This window comes from Odontesthes bonariensis, chromosome 23 (assembly GCF_027942865.1).
Source record: "Odontesthes bonariensis isolate fOdoBon6 chromosome 23, fOdoBon6.hap1, whole genome shotgun sequence".
Taxonomy (NCBI): domain Eukaryota; kingdom Metazoa; phylum Chordata; class Actinopteri; order Atheriniformes; family Atherinopsidae; genus Odontesthes; species Odontesthes bonariensis.
The window spans coordinates 9,416,899-9,431,372 of NC_134528.1; the positions used below are offsets into that span (position 1 = coordinate 9,416,899).

The window sequence follows — 14,474 nt, forward strand, 5'->3', positions numbered from 1 at the left end:
GGGAGGCTGTTTCCATGGCAATCGTGTCCTGTGTGCTCCATGCTATTTGTTTGTTATTAACCAACGTTAGTGGCGTTTCAGGTAACATTTCTGTTAGAATATCTGGTCTGCTGGGGCTAATGTGATTGCTTCGTCGATGCTGTGGGTGTAACTTTAATTGTGCCATCGTTCTCGTGCACGTAACGCTTTCCCGCCGCATCTTCCTATAAAGTAACGGGTCGATGTTTTGCTTTCTGGACGCTCTTCTCATAGGTTGGACGGCAGCATTGCTTTTCTTTTCCTGCACATCACTGTTTTTTGTCTGGAGAGATGTTCGCTGGAGGTTTTTATATTATTTTTTTTTGGATAGTGTTGATCTTATTATTTCAGCATTTCTTTCCATTCTTTCACATTGAAGGAAACAATCAAGACATTTACTGCTTCATAACAAATACTGTAAATATTATCCAAGGAAGGATGAGTTTTATTAAGCTTGGTTCTTCTGTCATTCAATTCTTGTCTTTTTTTTTTTTAAACATATTTTTATTATAATTTTTCGTTGATTTAAACATTGACATTTAAACATGAACAGTATATCCCCATCTGGTAATAATAAATAAATAAATGAATAGAATATAAATAAATAAATAAATAAATAGATAAATAGATAAACATAGAATTAAACAAAAAAAATGATAGATAAATAATAATTAATAAAACAAAATTACATTCCAATCACAGCAGTGCACAAATTGCAGAACTTGTACAGTTAATCACAATTCAAGGTTGTGAGTTTCCAGAAAGTCCATATAAGGTCTCCATAAGTGAGCAAAATTATTTTTCTTTTTTACAATATATGTATATGTATCCAAAGCGAGACAGCACATCAGTTCTTTTGTCCACATTCCAATAGAAGGTGTGTCCGTACTTTTCCACCATAACGCAATTATCCTCCTGGCTTGTAAGAGTCAATGAGCAGTGACTGCTGCTGAGGCACAACAAAGTTCTCTGAGTGTATTCCCAGTAAACGTATTTTGGCCCGCAGTGGAACTTCCCTTCCAACTATGAGGCCGATACAACGTAATACATTTTTCCAGAATTGGTGTATCTTTGAACATTCCCACCAGCAATGAATTAACGTACCCTTTTCTTTGCATTTCACACAAACATCAGGTACATTAAGGTATCTATTATTCAACCTGCAAGGTGTAAGATAAGTGCGCATTAAGCACTTATATTGTAGCAGCTTATATCTGGTATTAACTGCCTCAATTCTTGTCTTAAATCTGAAACGGCACTTTGAAGATGTTTGTACGAGCCAATTGGGGAATAAACATCACATCTCAAAGCTTATACTCCAGCTGACAAATGCAGCGGAAGGTAACTTGACTGTCCAAGATGAGCGTTCAAATGGCATTTTAATGCATTTTTAAAACAAACACGAGGCGAGTCACCCATCTTCAGTGAAAATGTGCTGGCGCAGTTCATTTGCAGCGCTGACCTTGGAGGTGAGGCAGAAAGGAAATGGGAATTAGAGGCGTAAGACATTAATCTCAGGCAGAGGTGGGCCCCTGTCGTCTGGTGAAATGAGTGAGATATGAGGTTCAGTGACAGCTGTGACAAGACACCTCAGTGTTCAGTCTGACAGAATGACAGCAAGGAATTACAGAGCCGGAAAGTGGGCACACGAAGTCTTTACCAGAACATCTGGGAGTGAAATACAGAGATGGAGTTTGGACAGATGGTGGCAGAGAGGGGGAGCAGTATGAGTTAAAGGGGTTTTTAGTTATTGCTCTTTTGGAGACGCACTGTCTCGCTCAAAGACGTACAGTACACACCCTAAACAGATATGTGGTGTTCATCCCCCACACACATGGGGAGCCATCAATGCAGCTGTCAGACATCAACAGAAACGCAGTCGTAGTGTTCACGGAGCTTCACAAAGCCCACAGACACAAAAATTATCAAGCATTTGGTTTGGAAATGTCAACAGAAAGGACCCGAGCCACAGATCAACGGATGTGAGTCGTTCAAAATCTATTAAAAACACATGAATGAGTCACCCTGCTGCACTGCTTTGCATGTTCCTTCAGTACGAAGAACAAAAGCACTCGTTTTGGTCCCAAACACGATAATGAACCACAGTTACTCTCAGGAACCCCTGATTTATTTTAGCTCTCGCTGGAAGTGGTTTCTACCAAAACTGCAACGTCCAACAGTCCATTTACGATTAATTCTGCCATAAAGAGCCCATGTTATTTTTTTTACAGGATCATATTTTTAATAGGGCTGGGCAATGATTAAAAACGGTTTTAATCTAATTAATCACATGATTTCCCTGATTAATCACGATTAATCACATTTGTACGCAAAATCCAAAAATGAATCCAAAAGTAGTGTATAGCTTTTAGCATTTAGTTTTATTTTAAATGTGCTGCCATATGAATGAAAGTGCCATAACATTTGTTGTGCAAACACACTTTTAACATCAGCATCTTTCTGTAGTTTTTATGTAGAAGCCTCGCTCCACTGTCTGTTTCCTTGAATGACTTGCTGCTATCAGTTGTGTGTTTTGCCTTTAAGTGATATTTTAGACTGGAACTACTACGCTGAGAAGACAATTCAACTTGGCAGTGTTTACAGATGACTTTGGTTCTGTCGACTCCGCCGTCTGGAAGAACTTTAACATGAAAATGGCCCAGTAAAAGTTCCGTACCCTTCTCCATGTTTGGTGGATCCGCCGATTACTTTAATTTCCGGTTCCACAGCAGACAGCAACAGACTTTTACAAAATAAAATCCTATGAGCAACAGACTTTTACAAAATAAAATCCTATGAGCAACAGACTTTTACAATAATAAAATAAATAATAAAACCTGCGTTAATCCGCAATAAAATATTTATCGGCGTAATTAACAAGTTAACGCGATAATAACGAGTTAACTCGCCCAGCCCTAATTTTTTTTTGGGGGGGTTGTATCCTCAACGACTCGCTTACCCCGTGGAAACTGCATCATTCTCTGTTTTCATGTGTGCCAAAGAGGCCACGAGGCAGGCATTTATCGTATCGATCGTGGTGATATTGTTACATGAAGGACAGTAACGATGCTGGAAAAAAAGAGTAAGAAACCTGCAGAACAAGACTCGAAGAGCGTGGCTGACTGCCTCTGCAGATTACAGTGAAATGCCACCGAAAAACACGGAAAACTGAACAAATAGCTTCCTGGTTGGACCAACTCTGGGCTGTTATTGGCAGCAGCCCAAAACCAACCCCGGTTTGCGTCTCTGATAACTGAATTTAAATTGAATGATGCTTTATTCATCCTCGAAAAGTAGAAACTATTGAGGAAGAAAAAACAAATGAATACATTTTAAAAATGGAATTTAGAAAATTGACGCTCTCTTGGGAGGTTGAAATGTAGCTGAAAGACACATGTGGTTGAAATCTCCTGCATCGGGATGCTGTATTTTAAGCTTGGGGACCAGTCTGTTGTCACAAAGCACTTTAATCCCTGCTTTACTGTCTGCCCGTAGTCTGAAGGTTGTACACGGACACATGACACTGCTTTCCTGATATTCTCCCCGTGTTCTCATCAGTTCTCCAAACTCCACGTAGTTCACCGATTATCCCTCATTCTGCGTAATGATTGATTCTTTCCACTTTGGAAAGCACAATCAGCTGCTCCCAACTGGCATGTTGGGTCATCATGGCAGATGTTAGATAATGTCAGGGTATAAATTAACATTTTGAAATGAAGTGGGTGTGAATGTAGGTCATTTATAAAAGAGCCTGTGTAGGAACAAGGAAGTTCTTTAACCTGCAATAACACTGATGACCCCTAGGGGCTGACTCCAACACTCCAATTCAAAAAGCATCAACTTCTCTTCTTTCCCACTGGTCATTCAAATTTGTAATCATTCAAATTGAAATCACTCTCCAGCTCCACCTTCTTGTCCAGATGTGGCTGCTGGGGCTAAATGTCAGACTCCAGGCTTCAAGTTTAAAGGTTCATAAAGCAAAGACTGATGGAACAACACCGACATCTATCTTTCAGGAAGTCAAACCAAAAAAAGCAATTTGCCGATTCGATATTAAATGTCACATTTATCTCGTAAAACTGTATAAAACTATTTTGGATAAGTTTTTGATTTCTTTTTGTATTTTTCACTCAGCCATTGTGGTTGCCTATCATATAGTAAGTTTATTTTTTCATTCACTGTTTCATCACTGCCCTGGTGTATACATAGTATGTATGTACCTTTTTATATATATATATATATACTGTATATACACACGTTTATATAAGTACACACACACACACATATATATATATATATTTACATGATAAATTTCAACCTGTAAGGGTGAGTAAACTGGTCAAGGTTAAAAGTACAGGTGTGGGCAGGAGTAGAAAGGTGGGTGAGCAGGAATAGAGATGCTGGCTGAGAGCCACAGCACTGTGACATGGAGCTATTGATCAGAGAAGGTCAAGCAGAGGGGAAAGCAGTTAGCTCATTGTTCATTAGCGCTGATCGGCTAACAGCACAGCATCCTCTTGGCTGCCCCAGGGGGTATTTACTGCTGCTCCTGTGGAGCGGGCTAAAAGGAACGAATGTGCTGATAGATGGGCGGAAAGGCAGCGAAGGAGCCAACAACTGTTTGCCAGATTTAGATGCCAATTATGTTGGAAAGGTGAGATCACAAATAAAGTTGAAGAAATCTCGATCAAATCCCTTGTGGAACTGGAGTCGCTGCTTTCTATCATCTTTTCTCACCTTTTCTTGTTAGATTTTCCCACCTTTTCCCATCCAACACTGACATCCCCTTTCCTCCTCCTCCTCTCTCCTCTCCCACTGCTTCTCTCTCTTCCCGTTGTTGTCATGCCAACTTCCCGGGCTGGGGGGGACAGTGTTGTCATGGATACGGGGCAGCAGGGCACATCAGCTGATGTCTGGTGTCGTTCAGGCATGTGCACAAATCTGTGTTGTGTTTTTTTTCCCCTTCTTTATCCCGTGAGGCTTGTTTGTGATCCCTCCAGCTCTCCTCGTCTTTCTCGCATCTTTTTTTCTGGCATCGGTTTATTGATTCCTTTATTTTTGTTCAACTCATCACATAACCCACATTATGTAGTGTGATCATTTAGGCTATTCTTAACAAAGATCCTCAAAGATTATCTCCGAGAATAGAAACACTGAGGCATGAATTGTAAATGTATCAGAGGACAGGGGGGCTGAATATTTTCAAACCCAACAAACATATCTGGCTTTCTCACTGTTGCCCTCACAGCTTTCTGGCATGAATGGCTGCACAGCTTCCCTCATTATATTAGATTAATCTAATCACATAGCCCCAACCCTTCGCTCTCCGTCTTTATTTCCTTCTATCTTCACACGACCGCCGGGATGTGTTACATAACCCTGTAAGGGTGGACTGGGAAAACCTGCTGTTCAAATGATGCCCTCGTGGCAGCTCAGACCGGAGAGCACTTAACCAACAGCATTGCAGTCCTGCCTGTGTGCTGGCGTATTCTGGGCCTTCCACATGTCCTGACAGTTTCACTAACATGGCAAATTAGAGCCTTAAATCCTGCTCCTCTCCTGGGTCTCCCACTGGCTGTTTTATTTGACTGGGGTTCTTTTTTTTTCTCTTCTTTTATTTGGTCATCCCTCCAGATCAGCCATCCTTGATGTCACGATAATAAATGTCTAAAACGAGTTTGAAGATTTGTCGCCACAATATACCCTAAAAACTCGACGTCCCCGCTGGGTTTATGTGCTTTCGGGATGGGTTAATTTGACCACTTCAAACTGTAGCTACTGACAAAGTTACTGGGTGTCACTCGGGCTCTGTGAGTAGGTTCGGAGGCAGTAAATGTTGAACAAGAGCACAACAAAGAGAGAAGATGTCAAGTAAATAATGTTTACAAGTTGTTGTTTTTTTTTTTAAAGAAATTACACTAACCCTAACCCTTTTTCAATATTAATGTTTAAGATGTCTTGATGATCTTTACCGGGTCTTAAAATGAGTCGAATACAAGCTCAGATGCACAACAAAACATGACAAATTGAAACCATATCGTGGTTTATTCCAAAACTAAGCAGAAGCAGTGTGTAAAACCAAGTGCATCCTGACTACTTCCATAGAAGAAGCAGCCTGGTGCTGCCTATAAGATGTATTCAGGTGTGTGTTAACACGATGCCAAGGAGGAAAGACATCAGCACCGATCTTAGAGAAGCAACTGTTGCTGCCCATCAATCTGGGAAGGGTTATAAGGCCATTTCCAAACTATTTGGAGTCCATCAGTCTTCCCAGGAGTGGACGTCCCAGCAAGTTCACCCCAAGCTCAAAAAGCCAAGAGCTACATCTCAGACTCTGCAGGCCTCAGTTAGCATGATAAACAGTGGCACAAAAAGTGGGTGTGCACTATAGGGGGGGCGGCAAAGCGATGGGGAAAAATAATTTCGAGTAGGCATCGTCTTTATTTAACAGCTTTTGTGCATGTGTAAATAAAATGATAAATAACAGGAAATAACTGATTAGGCCCCCGTTGCCTGGTCTGACGAGTCTCGATTTAAGTCGAATTAGTGGCGGAACGGAAAAATGACATTTCCGCTAGTTCCGCTAACGGGTTAAATTTTGGGTAGTGCAGCTAAACCGGGATAATTTGTTTAATTTAGAGAACCCTGTGGCGGCTCTAAATTAAACAAAAATAACTGGAATTTACCCTTTTTACGCAAAATGAGCTTTGCAAGTGCGAGTCACTGGAATCTTCCTGCATAAAGAGAGGAGGATGGATTTTGTCTGAATAAATTGTGAGTATTATATATTTCATTTACATATAAACACATACATTGGATTATAAATATAAATGATGAGTCACTTTTAATACGCAAAATGCCTCTCATAATTCATTATTAGTAGGCCAATTGATGAATAAACATCCTGCTGCTGAATATGTGTTTAAAAAAAGAAATCAGAAGCAAACCTGCAGAAGAAAGTCTTCTAACAGCCGTCTTACTTGCATTTAGTGGTAACATTGATACATTAATTACTAACACTTGTTCAGATGTTGTACATTTTGCATTTAATGACCAAAGTGGAGATGTTTGCTCATAATGCACAGCAGCACGTTTGGAGGAAACCAAACACAGCATATCAGCACAAAAACCTCACACCAGCTGTCAAGCACGGTGGTGGAGGGCTGATGATCTGGGCTGGTTCTGCAGCCACAGGACCTGGGCACCTTGCAGTCACTGAGTCCACCATGAACTCCTCTGGATACCAAAGTGTTCTAGAGTCAGATGTGAGGCCGTCTGTCCGACAGCTAAAGCTGGGCTGAAGCTGGCTCCTCAACAGGACAATGATCCCAAACACAGCAATAATAGTAATAATCAAGTAATATGTCATGTGTTGTTGTTCATTTGAAGTATTTACCAAATGTTATGACCTAGTAAGGATCAGAAAAATCATTGAAAAGTGTTTTCTTTTTCACATAACATGCATTAACAGGACCATGGAAATGTCATAAAATACTGGGTTTTACGTTCATATCATTAAAATATGTAATTTCATGGACAGAAAACACAAAATGATGAATAACTGTTTTCACCCACTTTTTTTCATTAGTCCGCTTATTATTTGCTCCAATAACTGAACATAAAATGTCAGAAAATGATGAAAATTCTGTTGTGTAACACAGAAGCAGCAGAAAAGCTTCACAGCTGAGGGGCATGGGGAATTTAAGGCTTGTAAAACCATTCATGATTGTCAAATAACTTTGATTTGTCAAGCGCTGTTTGCATCTAACATGCCCTCAGATTTCCTGATTGTGTCGCCTCACACAAGTTGTAACCAGGATTTTTATCAGCAGCCACCCGTGCTCAGTCTGAGATGCGATGTGAGATCAGCGCTATCGCAGCGTGGCGGTGGCTTGTATTCATCATAGCGAACGAAGCCAGTCGCCGCGCGGCCCTTTGATGCTGTGGGTCGACTCAGACGGCAGCAGTGAAATGTGTGTTCTGTCAGAATTGTGACAGATGGCTGAGCAGATAAATGGCTCGAAGAGGTTTCATAATTGGGGTGAAAAACCGATTTTGTGAATTGAAACCAAAAATGAGACAAGGAAATGAAACGGAGTGTATCATTACTCAACTCATTAGAACACCGACTGTGGTTCCAATCAATTAAGCCTTTAATATAAATGTAAATGTAATTGTCTCTTTTTTAATTAACTGCGGGTGGATTCCTGGATGGAGGGACGTGGCTCCGGGCTTCGAATCGTGGTGATCCCATCAAGTGTTTGCCTGAAGTCGCGGGCATCGTGTTGATTCTCGTTCAGCTGCCGGTAGCAACCCGTGTCTGCCTCTCTTCTACATTCTCGTCCTCCGCAGCTTCTCTTCCTGGTGATGGATGTTGATGTGCCTGACTCGCTGGCCTGTGGCTGTTTCCTCAGCCTCCGCCGTCTGTGCTTCAACTTAGAAAGACGAATGAAGAGAGAAATAAAGAGCTGGTAAAGGGAGGAAATGACAAAGCAGGGCGCAGAAAAGAACATGAGCTAATGGACACATAAAGCCGAGCTTCGTTTCCTCCTGAGAAGTGTTGGTTTCTTTGTGGACCTCTTACACATAGCAGTCCAACAGCAAAGAGAGATCTCTACTTTCAGCCATTTGTTGTTTTAGGGGCTCTAATTAGAGAAATCAGATCAGTCCTTTGGGATGCAGATCAATAAAACTTTAAACCAATGCTGACTTTTTTCTTAGTTGAAGCATTCACAATACATAAACAGAAGACCATGTGGTGTCGATTAAATCTGTAAATTACAGAGGTGTTTAAGGGTGTTTTCACCCTTAAAGGAACCCCATCATCCGAACCTTGGTGTGCACCGAAAGAAGAGGATGAAGACCCCTTGAAAATGTGGGTCTTGATTGGCTTCAAAAAACAAACTCCGCTGGTGTTCGATCATAATATGAACGCACCAAAGGAATACAGACTTGATGCTAAGCTAACCTACGGGAGCTTTGTTGCTCACAACAGCTCGGTGCAGGTGTCGGAAAGAGCATTTTCCTGAATATCTGCATTTGTGAGTGCCACACAGCAGCACCTGTCACCATTTTGTTTCTGTTATACATTTAAAAAAATCCTCTTGACATCTCTGCTGGTTAAGAAATAAATAGATAAATATCGCATACAGCCTCCTCAAATGCAACTGGCCTTCTGCCTATAAACAGCACTGTTCTGAAGCGATCTATTGAAACATGAGCAAACATACATGGAAATTCAGTATATAAGGCTAAACAGAGTTCAGACACTTCTAAGCAGCTTCAATAAGGCTCTGGGACTATATCAGTATATATCTACACCAAACCTGGTATAGGTTTGTAAAGTCCAGGTTTGGTGTGTTCAGGATCTCTGAAGAGATGAAATTCTTAAAAGTTGGGAGTGAATTGGGCATTGTAACCAGTTCAATGAGTAGTGGATATACATGTTTCGTTTTTGGTTGATCAGATAGATAGATAGATAGATAGATAGATAGATAGATAGATGGAAACTTTATTAATCCCGAGGGAAATTTAAGGATCCAGTAGCTTATACAGAATACGAATCAGAATACAAAAAACACACAAGTGCAATACAACACACAGCCACAGACAACACAGCATACTAACATCACAGATCACAGTTCACATACACAAAACAGGGAATGAACAAAAACTGTACCAGAGGAGGAGTGGGATGCTTATGTTCAATGTGCGGATAGTGCAAAAACAGAAACAAAGTGTGTCCATGATAAGGTGTGAGCAGTGCAAATGGGAGAGTGAAATTACAATAGTCTGTGCAAATGGCTAAAATAGCAAGTAGAGGAGGGTGTGTTGGATGATTCACGCAGTGAAGTCCATCTCGCTTCTCCTCTCCTTGCGTGTGGCATTGAACAGCTGAATGGCCCTGGGGACAAAGGACTTCCTCAGCCTGTCTGATGAGCATGCCAGTGACCGGAGTCTGTCACTGAAAATACTCCTCTGACTGTCCAAAGTTTTGTGCAGTGGGTGGTGAACATTGTCCAGGATGGTCAGCAGCCTCCTCAGTGTCCTTCTCTCCGCCACTGTGATGAGGCTGTCCAGCTCGGTGCCTGCGACAGCTCCTGCCTTTCTCACCAGCCTGTCCAGCTGCCCCGCGTCCCTCTTTTTTATGCTGCCTCCCCAGCACACCACAGCGTAAAAGAGGACACTGGCAACAACAGACTGATAAAACATGCACAGCAGTTTGTTGCAGACATTGAAGGACCCCAACCTCCTCAGGAAGTAGCATTTGTTTGTAAATCTCTGCATGCTGGGAGACCTGCTAGAAGAGCATTGCAGCAGTTAAGATGGGAGATAACCATGGCCTGGTCATCAGTCATCAAAGCCAGGTTTCATCCACATCTCTGTGGGAGAGATGGTCAATGATAGGCTAATTTCTTTACTCATGTGGATATGAAAGAGGGACAAGCTGCTGAATTGTGGGGTCATATGGTGAGAATGACGGGTATAGTTGGGTATCATCTGCATAGCAGTTTTACGAGAAGCTTTGCACGTGGATGACCGGGCCTTTAGAAGATGGTATATCGATTAAAGAGAAGGGATCCATGTACCAAACTTTGGGGCACCCCAGTAGAGAGGAGATGGGACACGGAAAGCTCAAACCTTAGATACCATCTCAGCGCAGGTGATGGAATGGCTTTGGTGACCTTGAGATCTAGCACAATGAGAACTGTGTTGAAGCTGACAGATCGTAGAGCCATCTCACATGTGTTTGCATTTCTGTGTTCTCTATGCACGTTAACCTGTGTTTAATTGTATTTGTGCTCTGTGTGCGTGTCCCAGGTGACGGGGCTGAGCGTGTCCCCCGGGAAGGACCAGCTGGTTGTGTTCCACACCAAGGACGGCAGGGATCTCGTGGTGTGCCTGCAGGGCATGGTGCCTGCCAATGAGAGCCGCATCGGGGAGCTGGTTGGCACTCTGCTCAGCCATTTCAAGAGGTAGGCGGTGGGGGTGGGAGGGTAACAAGTGGTGGGCAACAGGTACTGAAGGACTGTCTTAAAACTTAGAAAACCTGTTGGAGACGCAAGGTGAAGGCACGCAATGATTCACGTCTTCTATTTACTGTGCAGTGAAAGCTACTTTCGGTTAATAATCAGCATACTGTCCCCACTTACAGCTCATGCGCTCCATTTGAGGCATTACTAGTCTCAATTAACTAAATTAGAACAATCGGTTTGTTCCTGTTTTGTTCCTTCAATTAAACTTCTAAACCAGTGATACTCACTATTTTTTCCACAAGAGCCACATTGGCAGAGCAATATCAAGGGAAGTGCCACTTTTACGACAACATACTAAAGTCCCCTTTTGCAAATATGCATTTCTACATATAAAACATCCCACAAAAAAAGAAACAACACAGCCAATACATTTTCAATTAAGACCACATTTGCCGTAATACTGGGATGAAGCTGATATGCATGTTCTTGACTTTCTTCATGTTGTAATTGTAGTTTGTTGTTGTAATCATAGTGACACATTCAAGATGAGCATGGTTTTTGTGCTGGTTTTTGCCCTTTTTTAATCAAAAACCGATCCATTGTCCCTGCATCTCGCGTTGGCTAAAGGAGCTAGCGTGCACTTTGTTCAAGTGTGACGGTGGTTTAAGCGGGCAGCGTTGCCAGATGAGCCCCCTTTAGGAAACACCATTAAGCCTTAATTAATACTTAATTTAAATACATAATACTGTGCAGTATTCGCTGTATGTTATTTAAAAAAATGTATTGTTATTGTTACCATATTGTTTTAAGCTACTATGCGACTGCGAGCCGCCAATTAGAGCTTGAGGAGCCGCATGTGGCTTGCGAGCCGCGCAATGAGTATCTCTGTTCTAGACCATTCTATAAAATCCAGTTGCACTGTGGCAGATTTTTGGTGTTGAGCAGTGAGACCCAAGCGGGAGGATTATGGGGCAGATAATAACAAACGGCAACAGTTGTCTTAACTTAAACCATGATGTCATCTGATCTGAGGGCGCATCAGGATACTAAAAATATCCTTTCATGATGCAACAAGCTGTTAAATCAGTCATATAAGATCATAGATCTTAAGCTGTTTGTTCATCAAACATCTGAATGATAGCGCCTGAACTTCTGCTTCAGTCAAACTGTAGATGGTCGGCTCGTCTCCCCATCGTGAACATCATCCCATCAAATCATCTTGCTGATTTGACCCCGGCCACATTGATTATCACAATATTTAAGCAGCGCTAAGCGAGTATCCATTCTCATCATTATCAGCAGCTATTGTCTCCTTGATTACTGTGAATAAGTTCTAAACTGTGGGATTTTAGGAGTTGCATTCATCCTCTCCCTTTCCACTTTAACATTTAGCTTTATTGGAGAGTAGATGCACATATACGGCACAAAGAAAAACTTGCTCATCAACAAAACTTCATACCATGTGATGCACAAACTGCTCTAATCTTCCTTCTAAATGAAACCACTGTTGACTCTCCATTTTGGTGACAGAAAAGAAGCCTGAGGAAGTCTGACACGGTCAGGTACAGGAGACTGAAGAAGTTCTTTCACCCCTTGTATCCCAACTTAAATGCAGAACATTTCCTTTGACTCACTCGATTGGATGACTTATCAGATTGAGCATGCTAAAAACGATTTGAAGTGCTTGTGGCTGGCATTTCTGCTCACTCTTGTTTTATTAAGTATCTTCTCCGGCTTATGTGCGTTCAGTTAGACATTAGGATGCAATAGAGAATAGAGAGTTGATGAAGAACAGGAGGAATTGAACTATGTTGACTTGAATTGGACCTTAATGAACTGGTCTGAATTGGATTATGATGGGATTAAACTTGATGCTGTTTAATCAAGCATTTAACTAAACTTGTTTTCTGTCTCTGTAAGGAGACGTGCAGTATAAATAAACTGGATCTAAGTTAAATAAACTATAAAAATGTGTTTCTTAACCAAATCTGAGAGCAGTCTTTTCACTGCTGCTCAGAAAGACTAAGACTCATTTAAAAGCAACCCCCCCCCCCCCCCCCCCCCGACCGTGAATTGGATTAAGCGGGTTTAGAAAATGGCTGAACGGATGAAAGTTGGTGTTAAAAGAAATTATCTTTGCACTTTGATTGTCTTTGTCCACCAGCTATTGAAATATTTCAGTTTGCACCAGAGTTATGCACTAGCTGACATCAGAAAAAAATTATAAAACATTCCTTTGAACCAAGCTGCAAACGTAAAAAACTTTTCCACATTGAACATTAAAATCGTTGCATTACATTAGTCTGATATTATGAACTGATTTTCATCATGTTCATCCTGCTTTAGCATGCTCAGCCTCATATGGCCTAATAAATATTCATCGGTCACACAGGCTTAGACGACCTTTTGGATCCCGACGCTGTTGTTACCACCTTTCCTAAATAAAAGATGGAGCAGAGCAACAGCTTTCCCTCCCAACAGATTTTAAGATTAGGATGGGATTTATTGGTCTGCATAGATGTATACAAACACAAAATTTGTCCTCCGCATTTAACCCATCCAGGTTGGCAGCTGTTGAACAGGCACATACACCGGGTGACACACTCGTAGAGACAGGTGCCACATACACTGGAGCGGTGGGCAGCCAATCACAGCGCCCGGGGAGCATGGGAGTACGGTGCCTTGCTCAAGGGCACCTCGGCCGTGGCAAGGAGGTGGACTGACACCCCTTGAGTGGCGAGATGGGAATCGAACCGCCAACCTTCCGGTTACCGGACGGCCTGGCCGCCCAGACGGGTGCAGGCGATGTCATTGGCATTGCCGTGTTTCACGTCCCACCTGCTGCCCTTCAGAGCAGTTCTACATTTATAGGCGGCATTGATTTCGGAGACGCTTTTAAAATGAATTGAAATAACTTAGAGTAGAATAGTTTTTATGAATAATTTACCAGTAACAGACAAAGGCTGTGTTCGAAACCACATACTACATACTGCATACTGATCGATCAGACAGTATGCAGAGCGTTTACCCACAATGCATCTCGCTCCTGCCCGAGCTGAAATCAGCCGGCCTGAAGCTGATTTCACTTAAGCTCTAAACTCTGTAAACTTTGGCAACATTTGAAACATTTTCAGGCGAGAAAGTAGTCGTTTAGATCCCCAACGTGTTGAAAACCTGACAAAATACCGGCTGTTTACAATTTTGTTCCCACGAATTCGGTGCTACTAAAGCTAGCCGCAGTGAGCAACGTACTTCCTGTTATTTTCACAAAATAAAATACCCGTTGCCTTTTATCATAGGGAAAGCCATTACAATACAATTGGTGCTTTTGTTTTGAAAACAGGAAGTGAACCTACCCTCGTTGTAGCTAGCTTGAAACTGCCGTTTTGACAGGAAATGACGATCGGCGACGTCACGTTACGTTGCATCTTGGGTAGTTTGAGTATGAGTAGTAACCTCATGATGCATACCCAACATTTC

At 41.9% G+C, this 14,474-nt stretch overlaps 1 protein-coding gene across 2 annotated transcripts in view; it reads left to right on the plus strand.

Moving 5' to 3' along the window:
* myo1d (myosin 1D) overlaps positions 1 to 14,474 on the plus strand; it is a 138,298-nt gene that overhangs the window by 87,136 nt on the left and 36,688 nt on the right. For both annotated transcript variants that reach the window (XM_075456739.1, XM_075456740.1), the window contains exon 21: positions 10,840 to 10,994. In XM_075456739.1, coding sequence (XP_075312854.1) covers positions 10,840 to 10,994 — 155 coding nt within the window. The remainder of the gene's footprint in view (positions 1 to 10,839; positions 10,995 to 14,474) is intronic.